The 13694-nt window shown below is 37.6% G+C and overlaps 1 protein-coding gene across 21 annotated transcripts in view; it reads left to right on the top strand.

Annotated features, from left to right (window-relative positions):
* ARFIP1 (ADP ribosylation factor interacting protein 1) overlaps nucleotides 1–13694 on the top strand; it is a 101658-nt gene that overhangs the window by 10900 nt on the left and 77064 nt on the right. For 10 of the 21 annotated variants that reach the window (XR_014811893.1, XR_014811894.1, XM_021100370.2 and 7 more), the window contains exon 2: nucleotides 6096–6175. Coding sequence is in view for 8 of the 10 variants with exons in the window: in XM_021100370.2 (XP_020956029.1) it covers nucleotides 6098–6175 (78 nt within the window). In the remaining 2 variants the exon portion in view is untranslated. 21 annotated transcript variants of the gene reach the window in all.

Raw genomic sequence — 13694 nt, 5'->3', positions numbered from 1 at the left:
CTTCCAGTTTTATTGAGATATAATTGCAGTACAGCACTGTGTAAGTTTAAGGTGTACAGCATAATTGATTTACATACATCATGAAGTGAGTATCACCATAAGTTTAGTGAACAAGTCATTAACTTTAAATCTTGCCATTACTGGGTATATTATTAAAGTTATAGACAAACAGACTTTAAAAAATGTGGAGGTCAGAGCATTTAACTCACATGAACAAAACACAGACTTAGTACCTAATTCTCAGAAATATGATTCCCTGTTTCCCGATCTGTCTGAGGTTGTGTGGTCTTTCCTATATATGTGGTACTATATTATATATTGGAAAGACCTATATATTTATTATATAGGTTTATTATGGAATAAAGGAGACAGGTGGCTGTCAAATGAGGAGCTACATGGGCTTTTGAGTGCAGGAGATTCTGTCCCTGTGAGTTGGGGTATTTCCTGATCCCAGAACATGGATGTGTTCACCATAGAATTTTTCCAGATTCCATAGTTTAGGGTTTTTTGGTGGAGGCTTCTTCACCAAGGTGTTATCAATTATTAACTCAGTCTCTACCCCCTCTTCATCTCTAAAAGTTCCAAACTTCTTCTCATGGCTTGGTCTTTCTGGTGACCAGCCCCCATTCTGAAGCTATTATTTGGTCTTGTCTTGAGCTGTGTGATAATTTCCTAATTGGTGCTGCTGTTTGCTACAGGAGAGCAGGTGATAACTCCTATTTCACAGGACAGTAGAAGACAGCAAAAGTGAACTGCCTTAACTTTCTTCTGTTTTCCATTCTTCACTATCCCCATGGGTTCCCTCCTTTCACTCTTCCCTCAGTGGAGGAGATTTTCTTCCATCTGCCTTTGCTCAGAATTCCTTTTTGTTTTTAAAAAACTTATTTTGATCTAATTTTAGACTTGCAAAAGTGATACAGAGAGTTTCCTTATATTTCTTACCCTCCTTCCCTTAATGCTAACATCAGACATGACCATAATATAATCAAGAATAGGAAGGTAACATTGGTATAATATTATTAACTAAGCCACAGTCCTTATTAGAATTTCACCAAATTTTCAACTAACTGCCATTTTTCTGTTATAGGATCCTGTCTGGGAACCTACACTGAATTTAGTTATTTCCCTGTAGTATCTCTCAATCTGTACATTTCTCACACTTTCATTGTCTTTCATGACCATGACAGTTTTGAAGAGTACTGGTCAATTATTTTGTAGAATGCTCCTCTTTTGGGGTTCGTTCAGTGTTTTCTCACTACTAGACTGAGCTTTTGGATTTGGGGCAAGAATACCCCAAAAACGATCTTGTGTCTTTCTCAGTGTGGTGTGTCTAGGGACTGTGCTGTCAGTATGTCTTACTGCTGGTGTTTACTTAATCACGTGGTTAGATTAGATCTGCTGACTTTCTTCATTGTGAACTGTGAGTTTCTCCACTTACTGTCTTTCCCTTTTTTAGTTAGGAAGCTTGTGGGAGATACTTGGAGATGATGTAAATCCTGTTTCTCCTCAGACTTCTTGCCCTCTGATTTCAGCATTCGTCAGGGCATCTTTACGTAGCATGCTCTGATGTTTACCTGATGGCAGTTCTGTTTTTCTCTTTCTTTTCTATGTTTAGGTCTTCTCGGTGCACAAAGCTAGGAAACCTCTACATAGACATGCTTGTGTGTGTGTGTGTACAGATAATATACTAACACATGCATGTATTAAAAACCATGTGTTTACACAGATAACTCTGATTCCAGTCCAATACCACAGGTTATATTTAGCATTTTTCCTTTGTTTATAACGATTTTCTCCAACCAGGGAGAAACCAGGTTCTCAGTATCTGCATTCTGTTTACATATTTGTGTTGTTCTATTACGCACATAATTTCAGAATTATTAACCCATAGCCCCGTGAGAAATACTTGGCTATTTTGATAGAGTTTGTATATAATTCTTTTTGTCTTTAGTGTTAGAGTGTCCAGTCAAGATACTCTATTCTCTTGCCCTTCCTTTCCCTCTTCCTCCCCCTTCCCTCGCTTCCCCTCCTTCCCCTCCTTCCCTTCATCCCCTTTCCCGGATTAGTCATTTCAATGCACTTGGTTTCATTTGTTAGTGATTTTATACCATTCAAATTTCTCTTTTAATTATTTTTATAAAGGATATGTAAAAATTACAGTGGTTCTAAGAGAATTATTTAAGACTGTATATTCAGAGAAGTGTCACTCCCTTATTCCTGCTACCTTGTTCCCATTTCCTACTATTTTCCACTTCTTTCCCACCTGTCCCCTGTAGGTAATCTATCTCCTTAGTTTCTGGTTTATTCTTCTTGTAGTTCTTTTGTTCCAGTGAGTAGAAACATGTATTCTCACGTATCCTCTTTGTTCTTATATGGAGACAGCATACCTATAGGTGTTTTTGGACTTTGCTTTTTTCACTTATCACTGTTCCTGGAAATGTCTCCATATCATAGAAATCTTTTTTTTTTTTTTTTAAGGTTGTGCAGTACTTCATTGTTTGTGTGTATCATAGTTTGTTCAGTCATTTTCCTATGTACAAATATTTAGGCCGCTTCCAGTATTTTACAGTTATGAAGAGTGCTGCAGTGTGTAGATATTTTTGTCTTGTTGGAGATGTATTCCCAGGATAGATTCCTAGAAATGGGACTGCTGGCCCCAAAGGTAAGTGCATGTGTGACTTTGTTAGGCATTACCAAAGTTCCCTCCAGAATGCACATATGGATTTGTATTCCCATCAGCCATGTACATGAGTGCCTATTTCCTTACATCCTTAGTGGCAACGTTTTGTTATATGTAAAATTTTTTTTTTTGCCAGTCTGATAGATGAGAAATGGTGTCCCGGTGTTATTTTAACTTGCGTTTCTCTAATTATGAGTGAATTTGATCATTTTTTATATTTTGGAGGCCCTTTTAATCTGAAAGTGAATTATCTATTCATGTCTTTTTCCTGCTTTCTCTCTGAGTTTAGTCTTTTTTCCCTTTGTTTTTAAGAGTTCTTTATAGATTGGGAATACTAACCTGTTGAGGCATACGTTGTGAATATTTTATCCTAGTTTTTCAGTTGTCTATCTTTGTTTATAGTGCTGATGTTTATACAATTTTAAAAACCTTATTTACGCAGATTTATCAATTTTTTAAATTGTCTTTAGATTCTTAAAATTAGAATGGCTTTCCATGTACCAAGTTTATTTTTTTATTTTTTTTTTTTTTTGTCTTTTGTCTTTTTGTCTTTTTGTTGTTGTTGTTGTTGCTATTTCTTGGGCCGCTCCCACGGCATATGGAGGTTCCCAGGCTAGGGGTTGAATCGGAGCTGTAGCCACCGGCCTTCGCCATAGGCACAACAACGCAGGATCCGAGCCGCGTCTGCAACCTACACCACAGCTCGCGGCAACGCCGGATCGTTTACCCACTGAGCAAGGGCAGGGACCGAACCCGCAACCTCATGGTTCCTAGTCGGATTCGTTAACCACTGCGCCACGACGGGAACTCCCATGTACCAAGTTTAAAGCACAGTTCATCTGTTTTCTTTTAGTACTTTCTATGGTTTCACTTTTTTTATATCTAATCCGTTTGAAGTTTATTCTTGTCTATGGTGTAAGATATGGGTCTAATTTTGTCTTTCTCCCAATGGCTACCTAGTTTTCCTGGCACTATTTATTGAGAGGTCTATCTTTAATTAAGTGATCTGAGATGCCGCCTTCATTATATATTAAATTTCCGTATATATTTGGTCTAGCTCAAGAGTTTTAATTCTGGTCTCCTTGTTTATTCATGTGCCATGACCATAGAGCTTTAAAAGTATAGCTGCTTTCGGTTATGTTTTAACATCTGACAAAACTAGTCCCCTTGTGAGTTTCCTTTTTCAGTGTTTTCCTGGATATTTTGATTAGTCTTTTTTTTTTTTTCTTGATAGCTAAGAAGGTTTATTGAGATAGAGTGTGAGCCATCTCATAAGCCAAGAGTGGCCACTTTTTAGACAGAATGTGCTCAGTCCAGTCTGTCTCAGAAGGCAAGAGAGTGGCTCTGTCTTTAGTGTCTCTCAGTTGTGTTTAAACATTTTTCTCATGTAGATTTTACACATTATTTAATTTATTCCTAAGTATTTAATCTTTGTTGTTGTAAATGGGATTTTCTTTGCCATTATGTCCTGATTATTACTTTCCAAGAATAGTTAAAAATTGTTGAATTTTGTATGTTAATTTTGTATCCTATTTTTTTCACTAAATTCTTTCACCTTTTAGTTAGTCTTACTACTGATTCTTTGAAGGTTTTCAGGTATACTATCACATCACCTGCAAATAGGAATAGGTTTACTTCTTTACCTATTACTCTCCTAATTGATTTCTCCTATTGACTTGGGTTGGTTGATCATTGAGGGTTGAATAGAAGCAGAAATGTTGGGTGTCTGCATTGTTTCTCTTCTTAGCGGAAATGCCTCTGTTATTTCTTTGTTAAATAAAATAATGGTTGTAGGATTAAAGTGTATATATATTTGTATATATATATTTAAATCATAGTGTAGACTCCTATTAAATTATCTCTTAATTATTTCTTAAGATACCATTTGCTTTTTCCTTGAGTATTGACTTATTAATGGGTGTTGGCTTTTGTCAAGAGATTTCTCAGTGTCTATGGAGAAAACTGTGGTTTTTCCGCTTAGATTTATGACTATATTGTATATTAATAGATTCCTTAATTGAACAGCCTGTACTCCTGGGATGAATCCCACTTGTTCATGTAGTAATATTTTCTTAGTGTATGTATTAGATTCAATTTACAAATGGTAAAATTGTTTCTTCCATTATATTTCTTGAGTAAAAATGTGTTTCTCTGCATTAGAGTACCTAATATGGCATCTTATGATTATTTGTTTATCTGTCTCTTATTAGATTCAGAGTATAGTCTCCCTAGGTAACTACAGGGGGATTAATTCTAGTACCCCGCAAATAACAAAATCTGCAGCATGCTCAAGTCTCTTATATAAAACAGCATAGTATTTGCATATGACATGTGCACATTCTCCCATATACTTTATTTTTATTTTTATTTTTTTTTTTGTCTTTTTGCCTTTTCTAGGGCCGCTTCCCGTGGCGTATGGAGGTTCTCAGGCTAGGGGTCTAATCAGAGCTGTAGCCACCAGCCTACGCCAGAGCCCAGCAACTCGGGATCCGAGCCGCGTCTGCAAGCTACACCACAGCTCATGGCCACGCCAGATCCTTAACCCACTGAGCAAGACCAGGGATGGAACCCGCAACCTCATTGTTCCTAGTCGGATTCATTAACCACTGCGCCACAACGGGAACTCCTCTCCCATATACTTTAAACCATTTCTAGATTGCTTATAATACATAGTATAATGTAAGTGCTGTGTAAATAGTTGCTGGTACATGGCAAATTCAAGTTTCGCTTTTTGGAACTTTCTGGAATTTTTTCAAGTATTTTTGATCTTCATTTGGACCCGTGGATATGGAAGGTTGACTATATTCTTATAACCTGAGTTAGATTTTACTTTTCTTTCTCCTAGTGCTAGCAGAATTCTTCACATGCAGTTGACATTGTCTAAATGTTGTTGAATAAGTTAGAAACAGAGATAGCTTGTTAAAGTTTTATTGAATGAAATCTGAGTACGATGTTTTACTTTGACAATGAACAGTCATATCTGCTATCAGTACTTAAGAGCACTGGCCAGGGAGGTGGAAGACGAGTTCTGGTCTAAAATTTTGATTTTATAGAAGCCATTACCTCACTAATATTTAGACTTCAGACGTCTTTGGATCTCAGTTTTTTCATCTATCAAGTCAAGTTGACACGCTGATCTTTTAAATCGGTTCATATCTAAAATGATTTTATAAAATTATTTTTTAGTCATTAAGGTATGCATTTTTACATTCTGCATAAAAACTTTTCCTGAATTTTTGTTTTTAGAATTGTTTACTTATTACGGTCAATAGATACTCATGATTATATATTTGCAAAGCAAATTCTGACTGCAGATGAATGATTTAGGTTGTGGAGTATTTGTAAGAATATTGGTGAAATGATACAGCTCTTTTGACAATCAATTTAATGTGTGCTTAACACATTTTACTTTTAGGTATGTCTGACTGCAGCAATGATACTACAACTCTTGGCACATCTAAACCAGCCACAGAAGAGGTCAAGTCTAATTCTGAGGTGATTGGGTGGTATTTATATATTTTTTTAAAATATATCTATATCAAACCCATCTCAATCAAATTTAGACTGTCCAAATTGACTTTGTCTAAGCATGTGCCATTCTGAATAAACTCTCCCACACACATAGGCACAGGAAAGGGCTGAGATAAAAGATATTTCTTTATGATTAGAAGTAAGTTACCATTTGCCTTTGGGCATATGAAATTCTAGAAAATACCTGTCCCGTAAAAATGAACATACGGAGTTCCGGGCTCAGTGGTTAACGACTAGCATCCATGAGGATGCAGGTTTGATCCCTGGCCTCGCTCAGTGGGTTAAGGATCTGGCATTGCCCTGAACTGTGGTGTAGGCCGGCAGCTATGGCAGCTACAACTCCGATTCAACCCCTGGCCTGCGAACCTCCATATGCCATGGATACTGCCCTAAAAAGACAAAAAGAAAAAGAAAAAAAAAAAAAAAAAAAAAAGAACATAAAATTGGGTCAACTATAATTTTAAGTTGAAATATGAAATGAAGTTTCTATTGCAATAATAGTAGTAGCTGGTTCACATTTGAGCTCATCTACTTCCATGTACTCCCTATAGTTAGTTATTCATCAGAATCCAAGTATAGCATTTTAAAAAATACTGAGTTCTGGACTTCACTAGTGGGCTGTGTGTATTTTTTTTTTTTTTTTTGGAGGTTTACAGGTGATTCTAATATATTCCACTGAAGAGCCACTGTTGTAGTTCATTAGACTAGAGAGAGATTAAGAAATAAATTTGATACTGAATTCAAGTCATCAGATATATTTTTGAACACCTAATCCTGTAACCGCTCTGAAATTTATAGTGCTTAAAGATTTACAGAGCACGTTCATATTGTCCCACCTCGATCTGATCTGATGTGACACAATTCAGATAGGTAACTAGAACAATGATTATTTCCCCCATTTATTTGTCGAACATATTTAACTTTCAGAGAGGTAGTGACTGACTTAAAGTAACTGCAAGACTGGAATGCAGCATGGGTTCTTTCAGCTGCAGGTGCAGTGTTTCTGAACCAGTTTGCCATCTGTGTGTGTGGCACAGTGCTAGCCACAGTGTTTCATCATCAAGCCAAGATACTGAGTCTGTATGATGAGCTTTCACGTAGGATTCAGAGCTAGATAATTTGGGCCCCAAAGTCAAAAATGAGTTCTGATTGGCAAAATATGTATTATCTGTGGAGGATTCAGGATTCTTTGTGATTTAAAATAGTTTGGCTTTTTGCCATTTGTCAAAGCAGCATTTTGGTTATATTTAGTTCTGAGAACTTGGGAATTATACTATATTTGTCTTAACTAGTGGATTTGACTTTTTATGATCTATACTTTTGAGAGATCATCAAAGAAAGTTTGTGAATTACAGGAAGGAACTGACTCATAATAATAAATGAAAGTATTCTCTTTGTGGTTTACCACTGTGAGTTTCATATACATGAACGTCACTTGGATAGACGCTAAACTAGAAATTTCCTGCTCGATAGAGAGGTAGGCCTGGATGTCAGTGATCTGAAGGAATTCACTGCTGAGTAATTGATTATTCAAATTTGTGTGTAAATTAACATTACAATTTATGTTAGACATTGCCTGTGTTTTTAGCCATGCGCAAATATGCGGCATCCATAAGGAATATTGTACTTAGAAAAAGGCCAGGTGTGTGAGTATAATCTAAGTTTATATCCAAATTTAAAAGCATTGTATTGAGTTTACAGTTAACCATAGTAGGATTTAGGAATATTTTGTGGCTTTAAAGTTTCCCATTTATTAGTATTCTACTAACTTAAATCCTCTTTTTTCAGTATCCTTAATGAAAACATTTTGGGGATCAGATTTACTTTATAAGAATTCCTCTTTTAATAGATTATAACTCTATATGTATTTGGCCATTAACTTTTTTTTTTTCCTTTCTTTTCATGGCCACACCTGTGGCATATACAAGTTCTCAGGCTAGGGGTTGAATTGGAGCTGCAGCTGCCGGCCTACACCACAACCACAGCAACACCAGATCTGAGCCGCATCTGTGGCCTACACAGCAGCTTATGGCAGTCCTGGATCATTAACCCTCTGAACGAGGCCAGGGATTGAACCTGTATCCTCATGACCATTATGTTGGATTCTTAATCTGCTGAGCCACAATGGGAATTCCATGGGCGTTAACTTTTTTTTTCATTAAAAACATTTTATTATAGTTGATTTACAGTGTTCTGTCAATTTCTGCTGTACAGGAAAGTGACCCAGTAATATATATGTGTGTGTGTGTATATATATATATACACACATTCTTTTTCTTGTAATATCTTCCATCGTGTTCCATCACAAGTGATTGGATATAATTCCCTGTGCTCTACAGCAGGACCTCATTGCTTATCCATTCCAGATGTAGTTTGCATCTACTAACCCCAAACTCCCAGTCCATCCTACTCCCTGTCCCCTGCCTTGGCAACCACAAGTCTGTTCTCTGTGTCCATGAGTTTGTTTTTGTTCTGTAGATTCTTTTGTGCCATATTTTAGATTCCACATGTAAGTGATATCATATGGTATTTGTCTTTCTCTTTCTGACTTAGTTCACTTAGCCTGAGTGTCTCTAGTTCTGTCCATGTTGCTGCAGATGGCATTATTTTGTTCTTTTTGTGGCTGTGTAGTATTCCTTGTATATATGTACTACGTCTTCTTAATCTGTTCACCTCTTGATGGACATTTAGGTTGTTTCCATGTCTTGGCTGTTGTGAATAGTGCTGCAGTGAACATAGGGATGCATGGGTTTTTTTTTTGTTTGTTTTTTGCTTTTTAGGGCCATACCCATGGCATATGGAGGTTCCCAGGCTAGGGGTCAGATCGGAGCTACAGCTGCTGACCTACGTCACAGCCACAGCAACGCAGGATCTGAGCTGCGTCTTCAACCTACACCACAGCTTACAGCAACACTGGAGCCTTAACCCACTAAGCAAGGCTGGGGATCGAACCCGCAACTTCATGGTTCCTAGTTGGATTCGTTTCCACTGAGCCACGACTGGAACTCCCATGTATCTTTTTGAATGAAAGTTTTGTCTGCATATATGCTCAGGAGTGGGATGCTGGATCATATGACATTTCTGTATTTAGTTTTCTGAGGTACTACCTCCATGCTCTTTTCCATAGTGGTTGTACCAATTGAAATCTTTTTTTTTTTTTTCTTTTTCTTTTTTAAATATAGTTTCTTTTCTTTGTTTTGTTTTTATATAGTGATTTTTATTTTTTCCATTATAGCTGGTTTACAGTGTTCTGTCAGTTTTCTACTCTACAGCAGGGTGACCCAGTTACACATACTTGTATATATTATCATGCTCCATCATAAGTGACCAGACATAGTTCCCAGTGCTACACAGCAGGACCACTTTAACTCTTAATTAAATGTTCTGTACATTAGACTTTTCAATAATTCAGACTAATCCTAGAAGAGCCTGGCACATCAGTGATGATCAATTTGGTGAATGAATTAATCCTGACTCCACTAATGTAAATGATATAGGGACATTGGTTTCTTAGGAATAGAATACAATGACCTGAGTGATACTTTTCATTTCTTTAAAAACAAAACAAAACAACAACAAAAACAAAAAAAACTTGAGCATTTTGAACTGAGTCATAAACATTTATCACCTCTGAATAAGAAGAGACTTAAAGTTCATGTAGATTCTATAAATTGCCTTTGCTTATCATCACTCAGGTAGTTAATTGCAAAACTCATGTTATTTCCTCTCAATCAAGTGATTTCATTAAGATGTCTATCCCAATAGGGTCCATCATGCTTTCTTCTTCTCATGGTTTTTTTTTTTTTTTTTTTTTAGGGCTGCACCTGCTGCATATGGAAGTTTCCAGGCTAGGGGCTGAATCGGAGCTGCAGCTGCCAGTCTACACCACAGCCACAGCAACACAGGATCCAAGGCGGGTCTGCAACCTACCCCATAACTCACGGCAATGTTGGATCCTTAACCCACTGAGTGGAGGGATTGAACCCCCATCTTCATGGATATACTAGTTAGGCTCTTAACCTGTTTAGCCACAATGGGAACTCCTGGTTTTTTGTTTTGTTTTTTAAATGACATCAGTTGTTGGTTTTTTCTTTTGAATTAAGAAAGGAGACAACATGAGCTTTGCTTGCTTTGTACTCTATTCTGGTCTTGAGTAGATAAAGATGGATTTTGTTTGTGTATTTTTAATATTCAAACCTTACACCTTGAAATGTGTTTAAAACCCGCTGCTTCTATATCTATAGAAGAAGTAATCACCTAATAGGCACTATTCACTGAGAGCCTACTTGGTGCCAGGCATTATACTGGGCTTTTACATATATCATCTGACTTAATACTATAATAACCTGTTTGTGGTTGAGGTTTTTCTCCCTCATTTTATAGATTAGGCAGCAGAGACCTGGAAGAGTTACTGTAGCTAATGAGAAAAAGAACTGTGATTTGAACCCAAGGTAAAGTGGGAAGGATGACTAAATTTAAGAAACTTACTAGGGAAGAATTATTTAAAGATAGAAGCAGGGAAGTTGGGAAAACATGCATTTTTAACAACAGCAAAAAACCAGAGTAGTTGTATTAGGTATTTATTAGTGTATCCTAGAATTATTGCATGAATTCTTCTTATCTCTCTGCCCTATGATGTAGTCACAGTAATACACATACTAATTTCTAATAGCCAAGAAAAATAAACAGATATTTGCATTCCCTTTTATGTAAGTAACTCAGCAGTCTAAAATTGAATTAGTTCAGATCCTGCACTCAAGCTGCCTGTTGACTAGTAGAGGAAAATTTAAATAAATAAAATGTAGGATAATAATGCCTTTGGAGTAGGACAGATGAAGGACTGGGGCAGGTCAGAGGAGGATCAGCCAGGAACATGAGTGAAGGTGGTGTTTGAACTGACTCTTAGAGTGTGGGTAGAATTGAGCACGTGGATGATGATGGTCACTGCCTGGGCAGAGTCACAGAAAGGAAACTGAGAGACGTGTATGGAGGAGTGTGAGGGATTCGGTTTGATTTCATAGGGTATCTGAAGATGCATGATTGGTGGAAAGAAGAGAGTTTAGATCATGGCAGGATTGTGTCAGGAGGTGGCTTTTATGTTGTAAAAGGAGAAGGAGACAGATATGTTAAACATATCCAGAAATTATTGTATAATATAATGGAGTCTTTTGGAGGGGGGCACACCCATGGCATTTGGAGGTTCCCAGGCTAGGGGTCCAATCGGAGTTGAAGCTGCCGGCCTACACCACAGCCATAGCAAGGCAGGATCCAAGCTGAATCTGTTCAATGTATGATGTAGTCTTTACTGCTATAAAGCAGGGTAAGCAGCTGAAGAGTGACATGAAATGCTGTTTACATCACTTGGTCAGGGCAGGCTGCTCTTACATGCTGTTTAAGCAGAAACCTGAATGAGGTGGGAGAGTCCTATGAAAATCTGGGAGAAAGAGGAAACAGCAGAATAAGACCTGTATGTTTGAGGAGTTCCCGTCGTGGCGCAGCGGAAATGAATCTGACTAGGAACCATGAGGTTGCGGGTTCCATCCCTGGCCTTGCTCAGTGGGTTAAGGATCCGGCATTGCCGTGAGCTGTGATGTAGGTTGCAGACTCGGCTTGGATCCCACGTTGCTGTGGCTGTGGCATAGGCTGGCTGCTGTAGCTCCCATTTGACTCCTAGCCTGGGAACTTCCATATGCCATGGGTGTGACCCTGAAAAGACAAAAGACAAAAAAAAGATCTGTATGTTTGAGGAACAGCGGTTGAGGGCTCCAGCTGGAACTGAGTCAGTGAGGAAAGGGTGGGAGGAAATGCCGTTCAAGTGGTCACGAGTGGCTAGGTTTGGCCTGACCCAGGAATGAGAATGAGACACGGAAGAGGAGAAACTTGGGAGATCTGAAATGCACTGTTCAAGTACAAAGTGGTTGAAAATACATGACAAATAGGTGTTGATACAAGTAGATTAAACCATTTGTTAAGAAAAAGTTGTAGCATATGAAATAAAGGTGAATATGGATGATGAGTGAATTCCCCACTCAGCATCCACATTCAGTAATTGGACTCGACCATATTTGCTTTATCCATCCTAATGTAATGATGATCATCCTCCTTTTAAAACTGTGACATTACCAAGATAAAAAAGAAAAAAACACTTGGCTACAGACAGTGACATTTGTAACCAGAATTCACCTCTGTCTTGATACTGGTCTGTATTAGAGGAATGTAATTGGATTCCCATAGTTAGAAAGCTAGGAGGAGCTGTGCTAGGAAATGCCAGTGTTGATGGGACTATGGCAGTCCTGTTGGTCCTTGGCTGAAATCAGTGTGCTATAATTTTAACATCTTTATATAGCATTCTCTGTTTTCAAAGCAGTTTCACATTTGAGTCTTATCATGACTATATGTTAGGTGAGGTTAATAATCGTATTTTATAAATGAGGAAATGGAAACTTCAGAAGTACAGTGACTTCCGTAAAGTTATAAAAAGGAGCAGAGCTGATCCTTAAATCTGTGTCTTCTGATACTTTGGTTAGTTCTGAGACCTCATGCATAGGCTTAGTCACCTAATAGTTTTGAACTATGTTAAATTAACTTTATCATACATTAACTTTTTTTTAAAGATCATATTTTTACTAATACAGAAGGAAATTTCAAAGACTTTTGAATTATGGGCTTAATGAAATTTCTTTCTCTTTTTGTAGGCAAACAAAAATGTAAATAATTTCATATCATACAAAAGGCATTTGTGCTTTTTGATATTGGAACAAAATATGGTCTCTGTTGACATGCATAATTCGTGCACTAAGCACTGTGACCTTCACTGTCTGAAGTCACAGCTAGAACAATTAGAGTTGAATATTTGTGGGTTCTCTTTTTCTGTTTTCACACTATTTATTCAGTGCTCTTTTGTCTAGGTTAGACTGAAATTGAGAATGCAGTCCTTTAAATGAAGAAAATATAACTGCTTGATAGCAGAACAGAATGCCTACTGAGCATTGGAAACATTTCACAGTGCCTTTTTTTTTTTTTTTTTGTAGCTGCGCCTGTGGCATATGGAAGTTCCTGGGCCAGGGGTCAAATTAGAGCTGCACCCGGAGCCTACACCACAGCCACAGCAAGGCCGGATCCCACCAGCACCTGGGACTTACGCCGCAGCTTGCACAACGCCAAATCCTCAACCTGCCAAGCCCGCCAGAGATCAAACCGACATCCTCACAGAGACCGTGTTGGGTCCTTAACCCACTAAGCCACAACAGGAACTCCTTCACAGTACCTTTTAATGAATTTTCAAATAACTTTTTAAAAAATGGTAGATGTTAAGAAACAGTTGGAACAACTTTACATTTATTATTATACCACTTTATTTTTGCCTGCTTGGTGGTAAATTAAAGAACAATGTTAAGTGCATGTATTTTAGAAGATATAATGCCTTGTATTATTCCAGAAGTCTGATTAAGGCTAAGACTTCCTTTTACTTCCTTTAAAAGTT

Source organism: Sus scrofa, chromosome 8 (genome assembly GCF_054392235.1).
Source record: "Sus scrofa isolate SSC_HxYL_T2T_F1_AM1 chromosome 8, Sscrofa_HxYL_maternal_Yorkshire_Landrace_v2.0, whole genome shotgun sequence".
Taxonomy (NCBI): domain Eukaryota; kingdom Metazoa; phylum Chordata; class Mammalia; order Artiodactyla; family Suidae; genus Sus; species Sus scrofa.
The sequence above is the reverse complement of the archived record's forward strand: the minus strand, read 5'-3'. Positions and strand labels throughout refer to the sequence as shown.